This window comes from Toxorhynchites rutilus, chromosome 1, assembly GCF_029784135.1.
Source record: "Toxorhynchites rutilus septentrionalis strain SRP chromosome 1, ASM2978413v1, whole genome shotgun sequence".
Classification (NCBI taxonomy): Eukaryota; Metazoa; Arthropoda; class Insecta; order Diptera; family Culicidae; genus Toxorhynchites; species Toxorhynchites rutilus.
In genome coordinates, this window is record NC_073744.1 from 34,980,109 (window position 1) to 35,004,307 (window position 24,199).

Genomic DNA, 24,199 nt, shown 5'->3' on the forward strand with positions numbered 1-24,199 from the left:
AGCGCACAAGCTCCCAAATCATCAATTTGTTTTTTTTTTCTTTTTAACGTGAGACGTAGCTATACTGACAATCAAACTCTCGAGCTGCTGAAAATTCACTTTCGAAAAGCATTCGAAAGTAATCTTCAAAGGATTGAATATTATACACGGTAGCGTCCAGGGTTGCAAACTGACATGACCATCATGCGACAGCACTTTTCAACAGAGCTTGGCAAAAGTGATGTTCAACTGAGGATCGTCCCCCGTACGCGAATAACGAAGTTCATGTCGAGGTGGAATAGTAGTGGTTGAGTGAAGTCAGGTTGAATCAATATAAATTTGACCGATTGATCTGAAATTTGGAACACACCTTTATCTCTGCCGTCATTGTAAAATTGCGTATTCCGTGATCTTGAAAAACTATGATGGCGCTCGCTGCGAAATGATGAACTACATAGTTTCTCGAAACACCATCAATATGGATATCAAATGGAAGGGGTAGACTAGTAGGCTACAGTTGATAATGAAAAACACAAATTCAAAATGGTCGCCACCATAAAATGGCGGTAATTTTATTTCCAGAACCTCATCTACATATATTCGTAGCCTGATTGGTTGTGTGTCCGCTACTAAACGAACAATCATAACTCGGGGCCCTCAACCTTCCATCTTTGTGTGTTATTCTAGTTATTATGTCCACGCAACAATCATCATGTGATGGTGATCCCAGCCTCTCACTCCACATACGATCGATGTACTGCTTCGGTAGTTGGTGCTATTTTTTTTCATCCTATTTATTTATTTATTGGGCTCATTAACAATTTATCTGTAACAGAGCCGGGTTTTTATCGTGTACATGTACAAATGTTTTATGTTTCTATAAATTGTAAATACACAGTAGTAGTAGTAGCCATTTAGGCGTTAGGTTTTCTGTTCCATTACATTATGGTAAACTGCACTGTAGTAGCCATTTCGGCGTAAGGGTATTCTATCTGTTCTTCCATTGTTCAGCAGACCGGACAGCGGAGACAGTTAATCATTGTTGGGTTATTTATAGAACAGCAGCCCCATGTTTCTTACAGAGCAGAGCAGTTGTATAGATGAATCGATCTTTGTTCCACCGTGGATCGATCTCCATCGCTGATGATGGTTGCGTGGAGGTAGTTATTCTATAACAACACAAAGATGGTCAATTGAGGGCCCTGAGTTTGAACTCACGACCGATCGCTTAGTAAACGAACGCGTAACCAAGTGGCTACGAAGACCCCCTTTGGTGATATTTATAAACACAACAATGGAAGCCTCATATCAACAGTCCCGCTGTGTCCAACTGTGTACATTCGAACAATAGGAACATTCTTACGCTGAAAAATGCGATATGTGTTGTGTATCGATAGAATAGGAATGAATACTCTTATGGGAAATGGGGGTAAGACGGACATGTTAAGAAGAACTTCAATTAAATCTTTGGATACTTGTGTTTTTCAAAACTTAAAAGCAGTTTCTTACACTTCAATATACCGGTTTTCGAAATAATTGGCCAAATGTTTTATAAAAATTTGTTTTTCCATGTTTTTACTGAAATTTGAACAAGTCGAAAAGTAAAACATTTTTATCGATGCGGGTAGAATGGACATGTAGTGGGGGGAATATGGACAGGTTGATAATATATGAAGCGTAGAAGTTTATCGCTCGCGAGAGGAATAATTTCGCTCTCTCTTAGTGTTTGTGTGTCCAGTAACTTAAACAGAACAAAAAGTGGAAGCAATATAAAAAAGAGTACAATATTCTTCCCTTCACTTTCTATCATACATTGGATATAATCACATGTGGATGTGGCTGTCCATTTCAACCCCATCAGTGGAATTATTTTACATTTAAATTTAAATTTACCACTTACGAAAGAATTTACTTCTCCGTACATACCTAATATCGTTTCTCTGTCAACTCACAAACCGAAATGTAACCATCAGCGAATTGAATTTTGCAGTGAAACCACTCAAAATGCTTAATATCGAAGCCGGAATTTCGGGATTACTTCCACACGCGGAATCACATTTGATTGTCGGTGTTTGTTTCCCTATTCCACTTTCAATCAGTATTCATTGTCATAGGATGGTTTAAATATTACAGAATAGCATGTAGAAGATGTTCCCATCAACAGAAATTTTAAATTCTTAATGCAACTATGCAAATCAACCACCTGTCCATTATACCCCCACTGTCCGTCTTACCCGCGGTTCCCCTACGCCTAAATTGCTAATGTGTAATAGAAAAAACTTTATATCGATGAGATAGGAATACTTTTGGAATGTACACGATAAATTCGGCTCTGTTACAAATGAAATGCTAGAGTCTAATAATAAAAATAAATAGATGGGATAAAAAAAAATCTATATGGGTATCAAATTGAAAAGCTTGTAGCCTAGTAGTGCTGCGGTGACAGACTTCCGTCAAATCACCCCTCGAGTCGACTATGGCAAAACATCTATGAAAACCTCCTATACAACTCAGTGACGCAGTGAAGCTTTTGCAGTGGTTTTTCCGTCTCGAAATGTCAACGGATAAAGAACTGTCAACACGAAGAAAAGTTGTTTTCATTTTGGTCGTCACCACAAGTAGTCGACATCGATAGAAGAGCATACAACACTACAAGTGAGGTTATATTTTTTGTATTATTAAAATTATACTGACGTAAACTAATTTAGTTTATAGCTAGTGATACTACGCTAATAAAAGCTTTTAAAAACAACTTTCAAATTGAATCTGGTTGTGAAGAAGTTCCACAACAAGTAGAATACGGTAGATCATGAAAAATTCGAATTCAAGGTGGCCGCAGTCACAAATAGGTCAATTACTTTTTTTATGCAGCTGCCGCATATGGTTATCAAATGAAAGATCCTTTTATTTTTATCATTATAGTTATACGAATTCCATAATATCAAAAATCCAATTTGGGCGCCGCTTCAAATAAGCTGGTTTCGTATTTTCTCAAAAAACGGTTTATGCTAATATTTTTATATTTCGGACCAAAATTTAAAAGTTTTTCAATTTGGAATTTATAATTGTTAGTCTCTGATTCTGAATGAAGGGCTCAGAAGGAAAGGGGTGTAAGTGACTTGATACATTTTCTCTTCATCAACTTTTGTTTTAATTAATAACGCCTTAAACCGAAATATTTTGAGACGTGAAACTTCAGGGGCTCTGCGTGGGAATTAAGCGACACAAATGTTTCAAGTATCCAAAGTGCATTTGGTGAGATTTCCACCGTGTGTGAAACATCCCAAGCAGAAATTAGAAAAATAAGTTTTGGTTTTTTATCTCACTAAAGTTTTGACGTAGGATTACGGCTTTGGGGAACATATTGGGGTACAAATTTAAAATAGAAAATCGAGCAGATCGTGGAAATCGTCCAATTTTAAACGCTTATTGCTCAGTCATTCCATGATGGATTGATGAAATTTTTGCGTCAATCGATTTCGGCACTCGATAACAATTTTCTATATTGAAGAATATTATATATGTCATAAAAATAACTATCGAAAAATTGAAAAATCTCAACCCCTATCCTAACGGAAATACCCACTTCTGATTGGTCGAAATTGACGACACATGCGGCGGTTCCCAAACAGAGACATCAAAACCAAGCTGCCTGGGGGAAAACGGCATTGCAAATACATGAAAGTAGGAGGACCTTCTGCTCCCACCGAAATGTGTTCCCTAACAGAGACATCAAAACCAAGCAGCCTAGGGGAAATCGGCGTTGCAAATACATAAAAGTAGGGGTTGCTTGTGTTCCCACCGAAATGTGTTTCCTAACAGAGACATTACAACCAAGATACCCGGGGGAAATCGGCATTGCAAATATATGCAAGTCGGGGGCATTTTTATATTGCAAGCAAGGTGAGTGATACGATTATTTCTAGCAAATAAAATATAAATTTGGAACTTCAATGTTGGTTGCTTCGTGAAATTTCATATCAATGACCGATCATGTACTGTGAAAAATTTAGCACAAGTGTAAAATTGTATATGGCAGCATATTCATATATGAAACGATTTGTTTCAATTTCCATTAATAAAAACAAGGTTCAAGTAGTCTGTGTAGTCGTGTTCATTTTCACCCAGGGAATGTTTGTACGGCGAGAAAAATTGGAAAAGTGAAAAAATATAAGAAAAAATGATTTCCCATTTGCTCTACATATAGTATTAGGTGTTGTTAGTACAATTAAAATTTGTATTGGGTTGAATAAACACTCAGAAAGTAAAAATTATAAAAGAAAATTGCATTTTCTATTTCAAATAAGTTTTCTCTATCTTAAAGTAACATGTTTTTGTTGATGACAATAATCGATAATTATGTTCGGTATTGATAATTATCTTATATTACATTGATGAGTTTTTTTTCTTTATTTCATCCATACATAATACAGGAGCCATTTCGTCTAGGGTCACAGAGGACGGTTTTCATCATATCTCATTCCACTTCGACATCTTATCTGATACGCTCCATCCAACGACTGTTTAGCTTCCTCCTGTCATCATCACACGGTAAACACTGGTGAAGTGAACAAACAATACCCAAAAACCAAACAAAACGGTCCTTTTCAGGGCAACCAGACCATTATTAAACGATGTAATTTTTCAAAAATATCCAAAATCTACAGATAGCCTAACGGAATCCAACGTCAACTATGTGGTCGTGTCTCGAACACAACCCTCCTGTGACTTTTTATGTGTAGAACTTTTTGGGGGAACTACCCGAAATTACGAGCACTGGAATCCCACCACAGCGACGAAGACATGAATGGTCAGTCCGGTATCACCCTGTTAGCGGAACACTACAAGTAGCAGAACTATTCTACCACGGAATGTAAATGATACGTTTGAAAAAAATATCAATTAAACAGCAGGGTAGGCAGAAATTATAATGCTCCATACAGAATTGAAGATTGATGTCAGAAACAAGGATTTATTTTTCAATTAATGCAGAAGTTTGGTTGCTAAAGGGTAACAAAACAAAGTGTTCTTTTTTAATAATGTTTCTTTGTTTAGAAGGAGATATTATAAAAGTACTGATGCACATCAGTCTTATAACTCCATTCCATCATACATATTACTTCACATGTTCCACCTTGTTTTGTGTACTGGTAAGTTTCTTCGGTTTTACAACAGATGACGTAACTTGATTATTATTCCAGTGAATCAAATTTCCAGACATGCGTCGGAAAGCTATTGTCATTTTCCCGTCTTTTTCAGTATATGTCAAATTTTGAAAACATCCTCAGTCATGAAGAAGGCAGATACGAAGTTCGTCTTCCGATGAAAAACGAAATGCTACTCCGTTTGCGAGACAATCGATTCAATGCAGATGCGAAGATTATTAGCTTTAGAACGAAAACTCGACGTCTGACTATCCAAATCTTCCAGTTGGTTATTATTTTTTTCTTTACGGTTGATACTGCAATCACAGCCAAGGGAAAGACCCCGCAGGAACTGACAACTAAACTTAAACAATGTCTTGATATCTTTGTTTCTTACCCAGTCATGGAAAATTAAAATAAATTCTCCAAAAACTGACACCATCATATTTCATCACAGACTTTCTCCCAAGCTTACAACAGCGCCTAATTGCTAAATAGTACTCAATGGTGAGCCAATATAGTACGTGTGGACACGTACAGATTTATCTGGAATGGTACAGATTTTTTCGTTATTTTTGGTACAGATTCTGTACGGTACAAAGTACAGATTTTCATCAAAAAGTACAGATTTTTTCCAGACATTTTCCATTTACGATGCTACATGAAGAGCTGAAAGATTTTTAATTGATCATTCTCACTAATATCTGCGAGGAATTTTACATTGTTTGAATGTCCAATGCTATTAAATATGAATATCATTTGTAAAGTAACAAGAATTTTAGGTTGGAACAGCAACAAAATAAATTATCAGAACAATGGACAGCGAAAGGCAGATAATTTCAAAGAATATTTGTAGCAGTTTTTTGTAGCTAATCAAACAAGTGAGAAAAAGATTCGATTTTGATGATGCGACGCTCAAGTCTACAGCAATGTTAAATCCCAGAAACGTTTCCAATTTGACCAGCATTAACGTTGTGTTAGACACGTTTCTAGGATTCTAGAATGGGAATGTACAATATGTGATGAATTAATTCCGTATCCAAAGATAAAATTACTCCGTAAGGAAATCCTAATTTCAGAAAACGAGCATGTGCAGGGTTGGTGGACAAAAATTGGATGAAAAGAATTGGCGATTCGCTCGCATTTTTCGGCGCTTCGATGCCTTGTTTGTAACGTACTCACTATGCCTCACTCCTCGGCAACTGTCGAGCGATTTTTTCTGAATATAATCAGAGCAAAAATGAGCTTCGAAATCGGATCAGCAACGATACGATGAACGCTATTTTGAGATCAAAAGATTTGGTCAAACATCGTGGCGGCAGCTCGAAAATTTTAATAAATGATAGTATGCAATCTAGATTCAGAAAAACGATGTATAAGCATCATCAAACATACGAATGACTTGCAAATGTAAATATAGTATTTTTAGTAAATAAATGAGTATTTATTTCATGCTAATAAACTATGTTTTTCTCTACAACGAATATTTCGATGGTACAGATTTTTGGTACAGATTTTTGGAAAAAAAATACAGATGAGAAAGATTGTTGACCCCTCTGGTACAGATTTAAATGTGACAACACTGCTCACAGGTCACTTATCTTGGTGTAACTATTAATTCCAAAATTCAATCAGCATGTGGATGAAGTTTTATTTAGATGCACAATTTTTTTCAAGGCTTTATACCTAGTTTTTGCCGTAAATCTAAGCTGTCCAGATCGATAAAACTTGCCGTCTTAGGCCGTAGGACTACGCAATGGTTTTTTTTCTAATTTGTTGGTTTATCATTTCGGATATTATTTGCGAATACGTCGAAAAAAACAAATCTTGAAATGTCACAAACAACTCATTAGTAAAAAGTTCCGGGGACCCTGAAAAGTATTAATGGCTTGCGTGAGCGTGTAGAATCATTTCGAGAAGCAACGATTCTTTAGTGCCTTTGCGAGAACAGTACATTAATTGGTCACATGTTACAATTTGTTTCTTTATATCAATGCACTCATTGCACTGAGTATTTAACGAGAGACATCTTCCGTGCATCGTTATTCAACAAGCATCAAACACGCGTCTGACAGATGCACACAGTTGCAGCGATAAAAATGAAACATCGAAACACACTCCATGTAAAAAATTCGCTAGCACTCACAGCTCGAGGGAAGACATAAAACACAAAACGAGTAGAATAAGCGGCCTTTGTTGTTTCGGGCACAGAAATATTCTTAGAATTTTCCTCAGAGGAGATGCAATATTTTTACGCTAGCGACAGCTTACTCACTATGCAAGGGTGAAGTTTACTTCGCAAATATTCTCTATTCGTTATCCCCCTTCGTTGTTTCTATTCTAGCGGCTGTATAAGTTGCCCGTTATTGACAGCTCTGTTCGGGAAATCACACAAATAGACAGAACAAATGTATGGGGAAATGGGAATGCTTCCAATTTTCATCAATTTAAACCATATACTATGGGATAGTAATGTACAGCATACCAAACAAATCTTAGAAACTTTCCAATTCGATTAGTATGCAAGTCGTTAAAATCCGTTCGCAGCAAAAATAGTTATTAACGTTAGCTTTGTTTCATATGACGTGATTTCTGATTTGGCACCCTCAATGTAAGAAGTAGTCCTACGTCAAAAAAAAAACCCAAAACAGGTTCCTCCGAATGATCTCAAATGTACCATTTAGGACAAGAGTGGCTGATTTTCATGAGTTAGCTGTTAGTTATCAGCCATTCCATGCCGAACCGATAAAGTGGTTCTCAGATTTTCGTGAAAAGTGGTAGTTTCGTTCTTTATCGCAAAACATTAGACCCCTTTTTTCATTTTTTCAGTAGGGTGATCATTTCCATTTCAGGGTTGTCCGAAAAATCAACTTTTTCCTCTTTTTTCCAAAAATGTTTTTATTTTCAAAAATTCATAACTTTTGAACTACTACACCTATTCAGATGATCGAAATATCAAATTAAAGCCAATCACATGTGGTTTTTTTTTTGAAAAAAAAAAACTATGCCTGCAGATAATTCAAATTTTGTTCACGTTATTATTGGTTGTATTCGTTTTTTATTGTTTTCATAGTCTCTGGACCAAGGGCGCTATATATTTTTATATTTTTTTCTGAAAAGCTGAAAAGCCGGTTTTTCACATAATATATGTCGAAACCGAAGAGGCGTTTTTTTCGTTTTTAAGTTATGATTTTTCAAAGTTAACCGATGGTCCAAAAATCATTTTTAACTTTTTTTTCCAAAAATGACTTTGTTCAAAAATGTATTACTTTGGACTACTGGACCGATTCAGATGATCGATATATCAAATTAAATCCAATTAGCCAGTCTTTTTTGAAAAAATGACACATTTGCCAATTAATTTATTTCTAGTCGCATACATCCCATCTGGTCGCATAGAAATATTGAACGAAGACTGAAAACCTTTTAAGTTTGAAAAATAATAACATTAAAACGAAAAATAACACATCTCTGATTTTTGGATATGTTATGTAAAAAAACCTCAGCTTTCAAGAAAAAATATAGAAAAAAACAGCATCCTTGGTCCCGAAACCATGTAAACTATAAAAAAAAACCAATACAATAAATAATTACGAAATCAAAATCTATTTTTTTTCTCGCAAGTCTAATATTTCTCAAAAAAGACTAGCTGATTGGCTTTTATTTTATGTGTCGATCATCTGAATCAGTCTAGAAGATCAAAAGTTATAATTTTCGTGTTGGAAAAAAGAGGAAAAAAATTATATTTCGAACCATCGGTTAATGGGGGTCCCCGTAGCCACATTGGTTGCGCGTTCAGTTAGTAATCGATCGATCGTGAGTTCAAAACTCAGGGCCCTCATTGACCATCTGAGTTGTTACAGAGTAACTACGTCCACGCAACAGTCATCAGCGATGGAGATGCACGGTCCACGGTCGAAATAAGATCGATTCATCCATACAATTGCTCTGCTCTGCAAGACACATCGAGCTGTTGTTCTATAAATAACTCAACAATGATCAATCAACTGTCTGCGCTGTCCGGTCTAACTGTGGATAATGGAAGAACAGAAGGAAAACTCTTACGCCTAAATGGCTACTGTGTAAATGTGTACCATATACAATGGTATAGAAGGGAATACTCTAACGCCGAAAAATGGCAACTGTGTAAATAATTTGCTAATTATAGATATGATAAACATGCGACATGAACACGATTAAAATTCGGCTCTGTTACAGCTAAAATGCTTATGAGCCTAAAATAAACAAAAGGGATAAAAAAACATGCGGTGCTCCCTTGGCCGAGTGGTTAGCGTCATAACTAACATGCCGGGTGTTCGGGTTCGATTCCCGTTCTGGTCGGGGGAATTTTTCGTCAAAGAAATTTCCTCCGACTTGCACTGTGATCACGCGTATTCTAGAGCTTGCCACTCAGAATGCATTCAAGGCGTGTTATTCGGCATAGAAATCTCAACTAAGTACTAATAAAAATGACGCAAGTAATACTACGTTGAGACGGCGAAGTTCCTCTAGGAACGTTAGTGCCATTGAAGAAGAAGAAGAAGGATAAAAAAACTTTGAAAAATAATAACTCAAAAACGAAAAAAACGACCCTTTGGTTTCGACATATCTTATGCGTAAAATCCTCAGCTTTTCAGAAAAATATAAAAAAAATATAGCGCTCTTGGTCTCGAGACTATGAAAACAATAGAAAACGAATACAATCAATAATAACGAAGGGGGTCTTCGTAGCCACTTGGTTACGCGTTCGCATAAATAACCCGCTGTTCGGTCTGCTGAACAATGGAAGAACAGATAGAATACCCTTACGCCTAAATGGCTACTAGAGTGTAATTTACCATAATGTAATGGAACAGAAAACCTAACGCCTAAATGGCTACTACTTCTACTGTGTAATTTACAATTTATAGAAACATAAACATATGTTCATGTACACGATAAAAACCCGGCTCTGTTACAGATAAAATGCTAATGAGCCTGATAATTAAATAAATGGGATAAAAAAAATAATAACGAGAACAGAACTCAAACTTTTTGCAGGTTTAGTATTTTTAGACAAGGTGATTGGCTTTAATTCGATATGTCGAACATCTGAATCGGTCTAGTAGTTAAAAAGTTATGAATTTTTTAAAAAAGTAATTTTTGGAAAAAAGAGGGAAAATTTGATTTTTCGGACCACCCCAAAATGGAAATGGTCACCCTACTGAAAAAAATATAAAAAAATACGGGTCTAATGTTTTGCGATAAAGAACAAAACTAAAACTTTTCACGAAAATCTGAGAAGCACTCTATCGGTTTGGCATGGAATGGCTGTTATAAGATGTAAATAGTTGATGTTAGTATTAGTTCTGGTTTCAGTTAAATTCTCTAGCTGCATTTGCACAAAAAACCCCTCAATTGAATTTCTATATGGTAATAGAAACGAACAGATTGGGATAAATTTGAACATGAAAAAAAGTGAAACAAAGATGAAAAGCAGAAACGCGGTAGCACTTGAGAAAGAAATGCTTGTTGGAATCGGTGAAAGAAAATGTGTTAAATAAAACATTTCGGTTTGATGATTTTTTTGAATATTGTCGTTATCCAATGTTCTCGTGTCGGCGGAATCACGAGTTTAAGCGAGTATTCATTCAAGTCTCTCTATCTACAGAGTTAATAAAGACTGTTGTTATACACATAATATTCATTCGTTTTTTTCAACACGGATAGCATAAAAACAGCATCAATTACAGTAATTGGATATTCATACTAATTTGGGTTATCGTATCCCACTCACGTCAGCACAAAATTCGATGGATTTCCGAAGAAAACTAATGAGTCTGCCCATCGGATCCAATACATCAACCACATGACAAAAGTGATTTACCCAAACACGATACCCATACCAGGCGCTAAAGGTTCCGGGAAGGCTACTCCCGTATCATAAAGCGGCCCAATATTTCAATACCCAAAGTAAAACCAATTATTCAAAAAGTACACACTCCAAGGGGACCATCGCCGGCATGTTTTCGTTGTATTTCGAAGCGCCCCGCCTAATGCCCATACTATTGATCGATGGCTTTCCATTCATCACGGTCGGGGGCTCATTCCGGTTCGTTGCTGGTTTGTGTTCCGCTTCAGGACGAAATGTAGCCCCTCTCTTTCGCTGGAGAAAAGGCCACACAAATAAGCTGGGAATCATTTACCCGCTTTAATTGATATTAATATTTCTCCCCCTTACCCGGCTCGTTCGACTCGTTGTCACGAAAGCAATGTTATAAATCCATCACCCCAATTTCGAGCCGGAAAGCGAAGTCCGACGGTTTGAGGGTGTCTCGTTAAAATAATCGGAATACCATCGAAATGAATTTCAGCTATCCAGAAAACTACTCACAGAAACAACGGGGGAGAGCAAAAACAGTTTAATACTCACTGTTCTTCTGGAACTGCTCGGTATCGTCGCATCCACTCCGGGGACAGTGTGCCACCAGCAGGAATAATATCGCAGCGAGAAAGACATTGGCTAAGCCACCCCAATATCTCCTGCCAATCTTGCGTCGACTGGAGCTGTAGCTACTGCACGTATGCTGCCAGCTTCCGGAACCATTTTCGGCTAACGAATGATCACCCACTTCGTCGCGCACTTCAAATCGCGAAGACGTTGTAATGGCCATGGGTAACGTTCTGCGGTAGCTCTTACATTTGTGATGCTGCTGCTGTAAGTCTAATCGCTCCTGAAATCGATACTTTTCCCCCCGGCCACTATCACTGTTATCATCACTAAAACTGCTACCACAACCACCGAGGAAGACAACACCAGCGGCAGCCTCTGATGGATTGGCTTTTAACGACGACGCCCGCTGACAGTGATGCATAGCCGGCTCCTGGCGTCGATGTCGTCGTCGTCGTCGTGTGCCAGGCTGCTGCTGCTCCTCCTCCTTCTGCTGCTGCTGCTGCTGCTGATGCAGCCGGAAATGATTCGAGGCAAACATATTTTTGCCCTCCTCGCCCCCGAATACTATTTACTGAACGCACCCACACACTGTGAATCGTTTAATTTGATGGCACCTTTTTTCAATCAACCTTTCTTCTTTTTCTCTTTCCTGTATGTGAAACACTCACCACTAACTACTCTTTGGTTGCGTCTTTTTTCACTGTCGTCGCACTTGGAAGGTAATTAATCGATTTTCTTTTTCTTTTCCTAAGCGATGGATGTGTAATTGCATCACTGAGTTGCTTCAGTATATTTTGTTCCTGGAAGAAATGAGAAAATAAACCAACGATTAGAGCATTAAACAAGAAATATATTTTTGGGGTGAATAACCGACCCAAGAGTCAAAGTAATTCTGGTTGTTACTTATACATCAAAAGGAAACCACAAAGGCTTGCGGTTTTAGCATAGTCCCATCCTTACAATGAACCGAGGAACTAGAATAGCAAGAGGGAACCATATTTTCGACTCTGAAACACAAAAAAAAATCCCATTCCGGTTCGTTAAAATATTGATTAATGGAGGGATGTAAGACGAACTCTTTATCCAGTATACACTTCAGAATCAGAATTTGCGTTGACCGATGAACCCAATCAATAGTTGTGGACAAGCACGACATCCGTATAAATGCAAGTCCATCCAACAATGTTATCCCCCCACACGGATCCAGCATTAGCAAGACACGATCCAGCAATCGAGCCTCGTTTCAGAAAAATGAGATTAATTTGACATCGGTACATCCGTTCCAGAGTGCTGATATGAGATTAAGATAAACGCTCTAATGATTACTTTTATGTTTTGAAATAGGATCATACTTTGTCAGTCAAACTTCATCACTGAAACAAAGTTGTGTTTTTTTAAAGTTCAGAGAGGTTAGTTGACACAGTCAATAGAATGAATACGCTCTGTACGATTGTCTTGTGTCTCTGCAAAATTGATTCATTTAGACTTTAAGCGAATATCAGACCAAGTTCTGATGGAGTGAACTGTATGAACAATATTCTGTTAAAGTGAAGCCGAATGATTTGCGGAACAAATTGAGTGATGGGTTTAACTTCACTGTGAAAAAGTTATGAAGCGAGAATTTGTTCCAAATTTTATGATGATAAGTACTGTTTTATGCCTAGTTTATACGGTGCGAGTGAGCATACGAGTCGGCCTAGTTAGTTACTGCAATGCAGCTACTCACACTGTGTGAACCAGAGATGCCAACCATCCTGATTTTTCAGGATTCCCCAGACTTTTTAGCACGCTCCCTGATATCCTGACGAACACTCAATTTATCCTGATTTTTCTGAAACGATCCTGATTTCTCCTGATTTTTGTACTCTTTACATTATTCGAAATAAATATACTGGTTTCCATGTCAAAGTTTTCTGTCATGATAGCTCTCCGATTTGCACTTGTATATATCTTACATTGAATTAAATTTCACTAGACGCAAAGCTGTACTTTTTTTTATCTCTACCCTCAATTGTTTATTGGCTTTCCAAAAAAGCGCTAGAAAATTTCATGAAGCCAGATTGTCTAACGAATTTATTCAATTACAACGAGATTAAATTTGAGGAACCACATTGCCTCGTTGAGGACAATGTGTATGTGAATGTATTCCCAGAGTTATTAATGTTATTAAAGGGAAACATTTTTTTTTAATCCACGGCCAATAAAGAAGATTTCATATGTAATTTTTTCGTCTGGTTCAGAGTAGAATCAAATTTAATGATGGGACCATGGTAAATATATCTATAACCGTACTGAATATCATAAAAATTAGGAAAAATTCAACAAATCTGTCACTGCTTATATGCTTTTCTCATTTGTTGCGTAAAGATTCATTCCAAAGCAAGGACGATGAATTCAGTGAAAATTTGAATATTGATTTCTCTGAAATTGACTGTAGTGATGCTGTAGGGTTTTCGGAAAAAATATAAACGATTAAAAGGTTAGGTGAAACACTAGCATATCTAAATATGTGAGGATTTATACCATGCTTATAAATTCTTTTACATATCCGGTCTTCGCACGAAGAAAGATCTACTCTGTTTCTGGTGGGATGTGGATTGTGGTGGGATGAATTCTGTATTATGACTCGCAGCAGTTTTTGACGAGGAAGCAAACATGCTCTCGGAGGATATAATATTTAAGCTGTATGAAAGATGGCGAAAGATTGTAAAACAAAACTATGGATATAAAATTAAATTATAACGCTTTGAATGAAAATTATGTTTTAGTTTTCCCAAAAATTGACATGAACTTTTCGGACAACCCATTATGAGCTATCTTGATTTATCCTGATTTTTATTTTCATTTATTTCTGAATTTAAAAAATTATAGTTGGCAACTCTGGTGTGAACAGATCATGCCAGTTATCAGGGCTCGGCAAAGTCATATTCAACCGAGGATAGTCAGCGGACTATGAAGGATTTCTCCTTCGTATTCAATTGGAAATGAGTTTTGGCTTCTTCCAGTAGTTTCTCCGTCAAAATGACTCAACAATCGTTCGGACGTTACGTTGTTACCTCACTCTACGACCCGACTATCGCATTTCATTCTTCCCCGTCGAATAAACTTCAATGTATAATGAAGTGACTCCCTCCAAAATACATTCGTTTCTCTCTCTCTCATGTATCACGAATGCATGTATCGATTTTTAAGTTCAATCTAATTTGACATATAATACAAATGAGCTAGATTTTATGACGTAGAACTACGTCTTTCATTAAGGGTGCCAAATCAGAAAACAGGTCACGTTTTCATGAAATAAAGTTAACGTTAATAATTATTTTTGCCACGAACGAATCTGGACGATTTGTATACCAAACAAATCGGAAATTTCCTAAGATTTGTTTTTATGCTATATATTACAATCCTCTGATGTGTAAACGGATTAAATTGATGAAAAATAGAAGCATTTCCATTTTCCCATACATTTGTTCTGCTCATTTGTGAGCTTCCCTACCCATGCCGTCTATAACGAGCAACTCATCGACGATCAACGAAGAGGAAAAAGGAGGAGAAGAAGAAGAACGAAGGAGAATGATTGAACTCACCGTGACCAAAGAAAAGAAGAATAAAAAATTATAGGAGGTTCCAAGATACGACCGCATTGTTGACGTAGAACTACGCTGTTAGTCTATATAAGTCGCTTATTCATACCTTCGGATATTATTCTATAATGCTGTGAAATTTTAGAAACAACTGCTTAGTAGAATAATCTCTGAAATGGTTTTTTCATTGTAGAATTTGTTGACGATAATTGATTGATGATTCATTCTTGCCCTCGCATACAATACACTAGCTGATCGTAAGTCGCAATTTATTTCATGTCAATGCAATGAAATTTTACCTCGAATGCTTTTCTTTTTTTGGCTCTTTTCGCAATTGACATAGACTCGGCTAGACTCGATTATATACATGTTGCACCAGCACCATTTTTCCACAGCTCATAACTACATCAATATATCTTTGGCACCGCATGGGAACAACAACAATGACAACACTTGCAAGTATCAAATATCATGCTACATGTTATTTAGTATTGCCTTAAAGGAATCGCACCTCTAGGCATCGTTCGTACAACGTAAACCAAGCGCCAAACAAGCGTTCGCCATAGCATGCATACAGAGCCATACATTGGTGGCTTGAAACTACTAGGAATATAAAACACTTCTCATCATTTTGCGCTATTCTCAAAAGAAATGCTTCTGTTAATATTACTGGCCTCGAAAAAAGTTGTATTTCTTTCTCATGCTCGAGAGAAGCGCAGCTATCACCCTTAGTGGAGGAAGTTTTGCTACTGGCAAACGAAACCACATACAAAATTCCAGAACGACATACTTTCTCGGTGACTAAACAAGCGAAATAAACTCTTTTTGTTAATAACAACCTCGAAAACAGTAGCAATGCTTCATAGCGCTAATGTAATCCTAGCTGAAGGCACTTTTGCAACTGGCACGCGAACCCAAATAACTTATAACATTCCAGTAAGACATTCAAGATGCTTGGTATTCCCCAAATATTTTTTTGACGCACAACCTTATGATGACGGAAAACAAACAATGTTAACTGCTTGGAAAAAGACTGAATTATTCCACACAGCTTGTACTCTGCTGTAACACCCATCGATGCGAATTCGCTGATGAGTTTGTCAAGAGCGACCGCCTTCACCATCAGCGGGGGGAACTTGCTTTTGGTTGCTGCCTGGGTAACGGCGTTTACATTTTTGATCGACGCGTCGAAGTTGCCTACTTCGCTGTTGTTCGATGCGGTGTCACACTCGCGAAGGCTCGGTTCAGTGCGAGCGCTTTTCACTGCACCAATATCGCGTGCATCATTGGATGACGCTTGCCTCGAAATATTATTGCCCCTGGCAATGCGTTCGTTTTTTGCAGGGCTCGAGCCTGCCTTCCTCTTCTTCTTGCTCATCATACACTACGCGAAGCGTCCAATTTATGACGCGAAAAGAAAAACACACGATACGAATAACGCGTAAAATGAACAGAAAAACCAAACGACGATATCCAAGTTGGATTACCACTGGTGGGGTCCAATCTTAGATCGAAGCGTAGCGAAAGCAAAGTGAACTGGATTGCTCAACAGTCCGATGCCGAATGAAAGTTTGCCTCAGCGAGATCCACTGTTTATACTCTAGGCAAGTATTCCCCTTCATTCTTCTACTTTCTCTTTGTTCATGGGAACTTTGAATCCTACGATTTCCCCTCCGTTGGTCGTCGATAAGTTGATCGTTATTGACAGGTCTGTTCGGGAAAGCACACAAATGGACAGAAAAAATGTATGGGAAAATGGAAATGCCTCAAGTTTTCATGAATTTTAACCATTTACAAACCAGGGGATTCTAATGTATAGCATATTAAACAAATCTTACGGAATTTCCAATTCGTTTAGTATGTGAATCGCCAAAATGCGTTCGCGGCAAAAATAGTTATTAACGTTAACTTTATTTCATAAAAACGTGACCTGTTTTCTGATTTGGCACCCTTAATGAAAGACGTAGTTCTACGTCAAAAGAACGAAGGGGAATATTATTAGAATATTATTAGCATAGATATTAGTTCTCGCTGGGGCAAACTGTCAGGATCGTTCAAGATACGAAGCAATGAACATCGCTTGTTCTTCCTTGCTTTGTGTCGTCACATGTTTTCGGTTCGGATTGAGCTGTGGACGCGACCAAATTACTTACTCGCCGATGTATCTGGCATTGCAATCATTCCATCAATCTGACGCCATTCCATTAAGGTTCTGAACTACAAAATTGTATGGGGAATCATCAAACCAGACTATCATCGACTCACCAAGAAAATGATTGTTCAGGAATTTTGTCTGTGATTTGGTTTCGCATGACAGTAGCAAAAATATCTCCACCAAGGATGACAGCTAAGCTAATCGAGACCGGAAATATTAATAGAAAGGTCAAGAAGACCGCAAGCAGAGATAAGTGTGTGTGTGTGTAGAATAATATCCGAAGTTAATAACAAGCAACTTGAACAAAATAACAGCGTAGTTCTACGTCAACAAAGTGGTCGTGTCTTGGACACAACCTCCTATAATTTTTTTTGTATAGTGCACGAAAATTACTCGCGCATCTGAAATAGCGTTCAGTGTTCAGAAACACTGGGAAATTTGTAAACGTTTCATTAAGTCTTCGGTTGCTCGAGTAATACGATTTCACTAAAAATACACGTTCTTGTAAATTGTACATCTTGACACTAAAAACCATCCGATCAGACTGAACGAGTAGCCGAATATTATCGTCCCGAAGTGGGAAAAGCAGTGTTACCGTCGACGGAGCGAAAAAATATTTTTTTTAGGGAGCCATTCGTTTTTCTTGCGGGAGCTTTTAATCAGAAAGACCCTGTAGCAAGCTGTTGTCAATTAGAATTCCGAAGACATAATAGACATAATAATTTTTGGACCATTAACCGTTGGATACAAAATTGCGTCCATTGTGTTCGAGAGACGGTGACATTGCTGAAAATCCGCTAATCGGATTATTATCGGATTGACCGATCGTGTTCCTCAGAAACGTGTTCCTGATGTTGAAAAATTATAAAAAAAAACTAATTTTGTGATTTTCTTGTTTAATATTTTTATAAAATTTCATTTCATTTTTCCTATTTTCAAATTTAGTAATTTAGTAATTTAGTAATTTAGTAATTTAGTAATTTAGTAATTTAGTAATTTAGTAATTTAGTAATTTAGTAATTTAGTAATTTAGTAATTTAGTAATTTAGTATTTTTGCGTCAATCGATTTCGGGACTCCATAACTTTATTTTTATATTGAAGAAAATAAAATATGTCATAAAACTAACTATCACAGAATTGAAAAATCTCAACCCCTACCATAACGGAAGTACCCACATGTGATTGGTCGAAATTGACGACACATGCGGTGGTTCTCTAACAGAGATATCAAAACCAAGCTGCCTGGGGAAAATCGGCATTGCAAATACATAAAAGTAGGGGTAGCTTTTGTTCCCACCGAAATGTGTTCCCTAACAAAGACATCAAAACCAAGCTGCCTGAGGGAAATCGGCATTGCAAGTATATGCGAGTCGGGGGCATTTTTGATATTGCAAGTGAGGAGAGTGACACGATTAATTCTAGCAAATAAAATTTAAATTTGAAATTCTAATGTTGGTTGCTTCGTGAAACTTCATATCAATGACCGATCGTGTATTGCGAAGAATTTAGCACAAGTGTAAGTGTAAAATTGTATATGGTAGCATTTGTGTTAAAAATGACTTGATATATGAAACGATTTACTTAAATTTTCATAAATGGAAACCAAGGTGTGTTCCCGCTCGAGAACTTGTCGCTCGGTTTAAGCTGTTTGTTTTGTTGTGTTCATTTCCACCCAAGGAAAGTTCATACGGCGAAAAAAGTTGGGAAAGTGGAGAAATATTCGTAAAATTTATTTCCCATATGCTTTTACGTATAGTATTAGGTGTTGTTACTCTGATTAAAGCAGTGAGTTGAATAAACACTAAGAAAGTAAAAATTATAGAGGAAAATTACCTTTCGCATTTCAAATATGTTTTTTCTATATTGAAGTAACATGTAACCTTAATGAGTTATTTTTTCTTTATTTCATCCATACATAACACAGGAGGCATCTCGTCTAGAGTCAAAAAGGACGGTTTTCATCGTATCTCATTCCACTTTGGCATCTTCTATCTGATACGCGCCATCTAACGACAAATTATCATCCTTCTGTCATCATCACTCGGTTTTAAACACTGGTGGAGTGAACACACAATACCCAACAACCAAACAAAACGGCGCTTTTCAGGGCCACCAAATCATTATAAAAGTGTTTAATTCTTCAAACATAATGTCTCTATTTTAGTGAACCCGACAAGGCATTATTATCAAACATATTATCATTGATGTTAAACTTTGAAAAATTCAAACAGTATTCCAATGAAACTACATATAAAGCTATTCAATGCGATGTACTGATTCTCCTATTTTCGTAAACTATAACTACGTCTTTCAGGAAGGGTGCCGAATCAGAAAACATGTCACGTTTTTTATTGAATAAAGTTAACGTTAATAACTATTTTCACTGTGAACAAATTCACATGATTTGCATACCAATCCAATCAGAAATTCTCTAAGATTTGTTTGATATGCTACACATTACAATTCGCTGATCTCTAAATGGTTCAAATTCATGGAAACTGGAAAAACTTTTTCTTTTCCCACACAATTGTTCTGCCGATTTGTGTGCTAACCCTAGCCGTATTTCGAATGCTTATAACTCGAACATTTCTTAACAGATCGGAAAGATGTTGCATCAATTGATAGGAAATATTTCTACGCGTCTATCACAATTAATAAAATGTTATTTTTCATGAGATGAACAAGATAACGCTTGACATTTTCCAGTTATTCAGGAAAATGTCAAGCGTTATCTAAACGCCCTAACTGTCAAGTTTTGATTGGCCCGATTTACGGTTTCCCCAACACAGACTTCAAAATCGTTGTACCTGTGGAAATCCGCTTTGCAAATATACATGCAAGTCGGGGGTATTTTTGTTCTCACCGAGCTGTGTTTCCCTAACACGGACTTCAAAATCAATGTGCCTGGGAGAATCCGCTTTGTCAAAACATGCAAGTCAGGGGGTATATTTTGGTGTTGAGTTCTTTTGTATACGCTTGTCATTGTGCAGACCGAAATATGTATCCCTAGAACGTACTTTTAAACTGAGAGGTCTGGGAAAATCGTCATTTCTGATACTAGAGGTGAATGAACTTTCGCGGTTCGAGAACTACGTGAACATGAGATGTGCAATAATTTCAGAGGGAAATGTAAATTACAATGATCGTTTGGCAATTCTTCCGTTCGCATATTTTGTTAGTCCTAGGCATCATATCAAACGTAAAAGGACGTTCATCAAATTTATTTGTAACGAAGAACATAGTCTATTACAAAAATTTCGATGCATTCTAAAAAAATATTCGAAGTGGTAAACAAGTGGATTGCATAATATAATTGCGTAGTTCTACGTCGAAAATATGCAGTCGTGTCCTAGATACAACCCCTTTCAAATTTTCTTTATTTCTTTCAGTAAGCTGGCCGTTTCCATTTTAGGGTTGTTCATGTCCATGATCATGATCGTTTGACAATTCTTTCCTTCACATATTTTGGAAGTCCACGATAAATCAATGAAATGACGCACGCATCATACCATACGTAAAAGGATAACAGACGGTCAGACCTATTCATTAGACATACATGCAACGGACAACGTAGTCTATCACAAAGCATCAATTGGATTTGTTCAAATTTTTTAATTAAAAAGCGAATATTTTGAATTCAATTGAATTCTGAAACTGTTTCATTCAGTTACTAATACATACAAAAGATTACTAAGTCATACTTGTGGTTATATCTCAGAGAAAATCCACCCATTTGGTTCAACGCTAATTCTGAGACCATCGATCAACTTTAAAACATGCAAGCATTTGTTAAAACCAAAACTTTATTCTGTGTTTTTGTGTGCACCTCAATTCAGAATGTATTCACAAAAAGTTTACCTTGGGTCGGTCTTCTTGTCCATTTATATATGCTTGTTTATTTATTTGAACAATTTAGAAGTCAGTTTTCTGGATCGTAAAATGGGCAATGGACGAATGAAACATGAGATGAATTAACCACAAGGGCACATGAAACCCTCAAACTGTGAATAATTCTGCCCGATCACTAGTGATGTCCCTGTATGTCTCGTACGAAATGTATGCGCATTATATTTCCCAACTAATTAACCTAATCTCTTCCCTTATCGTGCTCACCTAAAATCCCGTCCACAAATTTTTGACCAATTTTCCCCCTTTTCTCCACGCTTGCATGAGTCCGTGTAAAACACGGCAAATCAAAAACAGAAAAACCGACACCCCGACATCCGATCGCGTGCCACTATCGAGCACTTTGTTGCAGCAGCATAAACGCACCAGTTCCTTCTATGCAACAGCAGCACCAGATCCGAGCACCGTCAAAACATCGCGAACACGAGTTGGAAACGACAAAAACCGACAGCGGTAGGGCAGCTGTTGCCAAGGTTCTCATTTTCAAAAAAGGTTCCGTTTCGCTCTCTCTCGTTTTATTTTCGCTTTTTCACTTTGTTCCTTTGCTATTATTTCACCTTTTAATATTCACTTTTACTCTCGATGAAAACTCACCGCCGCGCGTTTTGTTTTTGCTTTTTTCATCTTATATTGGTTGTGTATTCTCATTTTTCAGTGTTGTTTTCACGCTTCCCCTTCACTTCCACACTCGCATGCACTAATTAACAACCAAATCGTGTTGTTGTTGTTGTTGTTGTTGTTGTTGTTGCTGTTGTTGTTGTTTTTGTTTCGTTTCTTCACACCGCACTGTGCCGCGTCGCGTCAATTATATACGTATTCTAATGCTCACACCAACTAGTGGGAGATCACAACCAGAGGATCGCTACGCTTCGACCGAACGGGACGACGTTTCCTAAGCGAATACTTGCTGCGCCACGTTCTGAGCGTAGTTTTGGGGAAGTAGTGGTCTTGTCCCGTTTCCCGCGCACTCCTCACCTTCGCATTAGGTTTCGTATTAATGTTGGATTTTTATTTTCACGGTTCGTTTTTTTGTTTGTTTTGTTTTGAGTTGATGAGTAATTCCGAAAATGGAACTAAATGCGCGGAGAATAAGAGGAGAAGAATGATACTTTCTCCATTGACAATACGGTGTGTGTGTGTGTTTGGGATAATGTGTTTTCGGAAAACATTCCACGAGAACATAAAATAAAAAAGCGGCTTCTTTGGAAAAATAGTCCCCGAGGAAGTGACACGCGCTCTGGTTTCCGTGGAAAGCGCACCAAGAGAGGGGGAAATTGTCGATTATTTGTAAATTACCGCCTATCTCGTGGCAGGCTCGTTATCTGCTGACGCGTGCGGCATTTAAACATCGTTAATTTTGGCCGGCTTTCGTCGACCACCCGTCACGGGTGCATTATTCTGATGGGACACTAATTATCAATTTCCGGACCAGGTGTGTTCGGTCCTGTTTTTGAGGCTAACATTTTCATGAGTAATCGATTACATTTATTTGATTAATTTAATGGTGTCGTCATGTCCGGCCTCTTCAAACCATTTGGAGTCCATTTCCGTGAAGAAAACCTTCGGAACTCAGAAGTTATGGAAAATAATCAAGGAAAGCTTGTGCTAGGTTATTTTAAGTCTGCAATTCGCGGGTTGTAGATAATGGAACGACCTCTAGATATGGAGGTTCGGTATGATACCCCCGCGAAAAAGCAGTAGGAATGTAAGACTTAATCGAATCTTTTTCTCATCTGCTTGTTCAGCTCCACGAAAAAACTTTTACAAATAACCTTAAAAATATCTGCTTCAACCATCGCTGCCATCCCAGCATAAATATTCTTGCTGCTTTTCATTTTATCTTCAAGTTCAGTAGTATTGGACATAGAACAACGAGAGATTCCTCATTAATGAGAATGAACAAATAGAAATCTTTCAGCTCTTCATGTGGCATCGTGAATATAGGCTTTACAGCCTGGAACAAACCATTGAGGTTATTTCATTGAAACTTTGAGGGCAGTCAATATTCCGTAAGGAGTCTGATTTTGTTGTCACAGTTATATTGGAATCTTTTTCATTTATATTATTGTATTGCTGCTTTCAAAAATCTGTATCGCAACCTGTACCGTACAAAATATTTGATGCATAGAAAAATCTATTGCAAAATAGTACACAATCCTCAAATTACTCATTTATTGACCTACCCTATGTTGTTTGATCAAATGGTAAAAATACAAAAATGTAATTCATATTTAAATGTGCTTCTACGTTTTTTCTAGATATGTGGTATTTTTTTTTCAGAATTTTAACAGTGTTGCGCGATACAAAAAAAAATGTATATATATACAGCCATTCCATGCCAAACCGGTATAGAAGATCTCAGATTTTAGTTAAAAGTGGTTATTTTGTTCTTTATTGCAAAACATTAGATCCGTATTTCTTAATTTTTCTTTTATTAGAGTGCACATTTCCATTTTAGGGTGGTCCGAAAAATCAAGTTTTTCCACTATTTCCCGAGAACGACTTTATTCAAAAAATTATAACTTTTGAATCACTGAACCGATTAAGGTGATCGACATATCAAATTGAAGCTAGCCTTTATTAAAAAATATTGAACTTGCAAAAGTACTGGATTTTATTTTCGTGATTATTGATTGTATCCGTTTTTTATTGTTTTCATGGGTTTGGACTAGAGGGCGCTATATTTTTTTTATTTTTTTTTCTTGAAAGCTGAGGATTTTTTACATAACATATCTCGATATCAGAGATAGTTTTTTCGTTTTTGAGTTATTATTTTTCAGATTTAATTGATGGTTGAAAATAAAACAATTGTTCCCCATTTTTTCCACTACAAAAATTTATAACTTTTGGACTACTGGACCGATTCATATGATCCACGTGATTGTGCACCCGTGGCCGAGTGGTTAGCGTCTCACATTATCATGCCGGGTGTTCGGGTTCGATTCCCGTTCTGGCCGGAGGATTTTTCGTCAAAGAAATTTCCTTCGACTTGCACTG

At 37.2% G+C, this 24,199-nt stretch overlaps 1 protein-coding gene across 9 annotated transcripts in view; it reads right to left on the minus strand.

Annotated features, from left to right (window-relative positions):
- The window catches only part of LOC129763359 (hemicentin-2), a 459,584-nt gene that overhangs the window by 257,369 nt on the left and 178,016 nt on the right, over positions 1–24,199 (minus strand). For 8 of the 9 annotated variants that reach the window (XM_055762336.1, XM_055762341.1, XM_055762332.1 and 5 more), the window contains one exon: positions 11,536–12,356. In XM_055762336.1, the coding sequence (XP_055618311.1) occupies positions 11,536–12,094 (559 nt within the window). In that variant the 5' untranslated portion in view covers positions 12,095–12,356. Of the gene's footprint in view, positions 1–11,535; positions 12,357–21,409; positions 22,085–24,199 lie in introns of those variants that run through there. The other variant, XM_055762338.1, reaches the window with a different exon arrangement.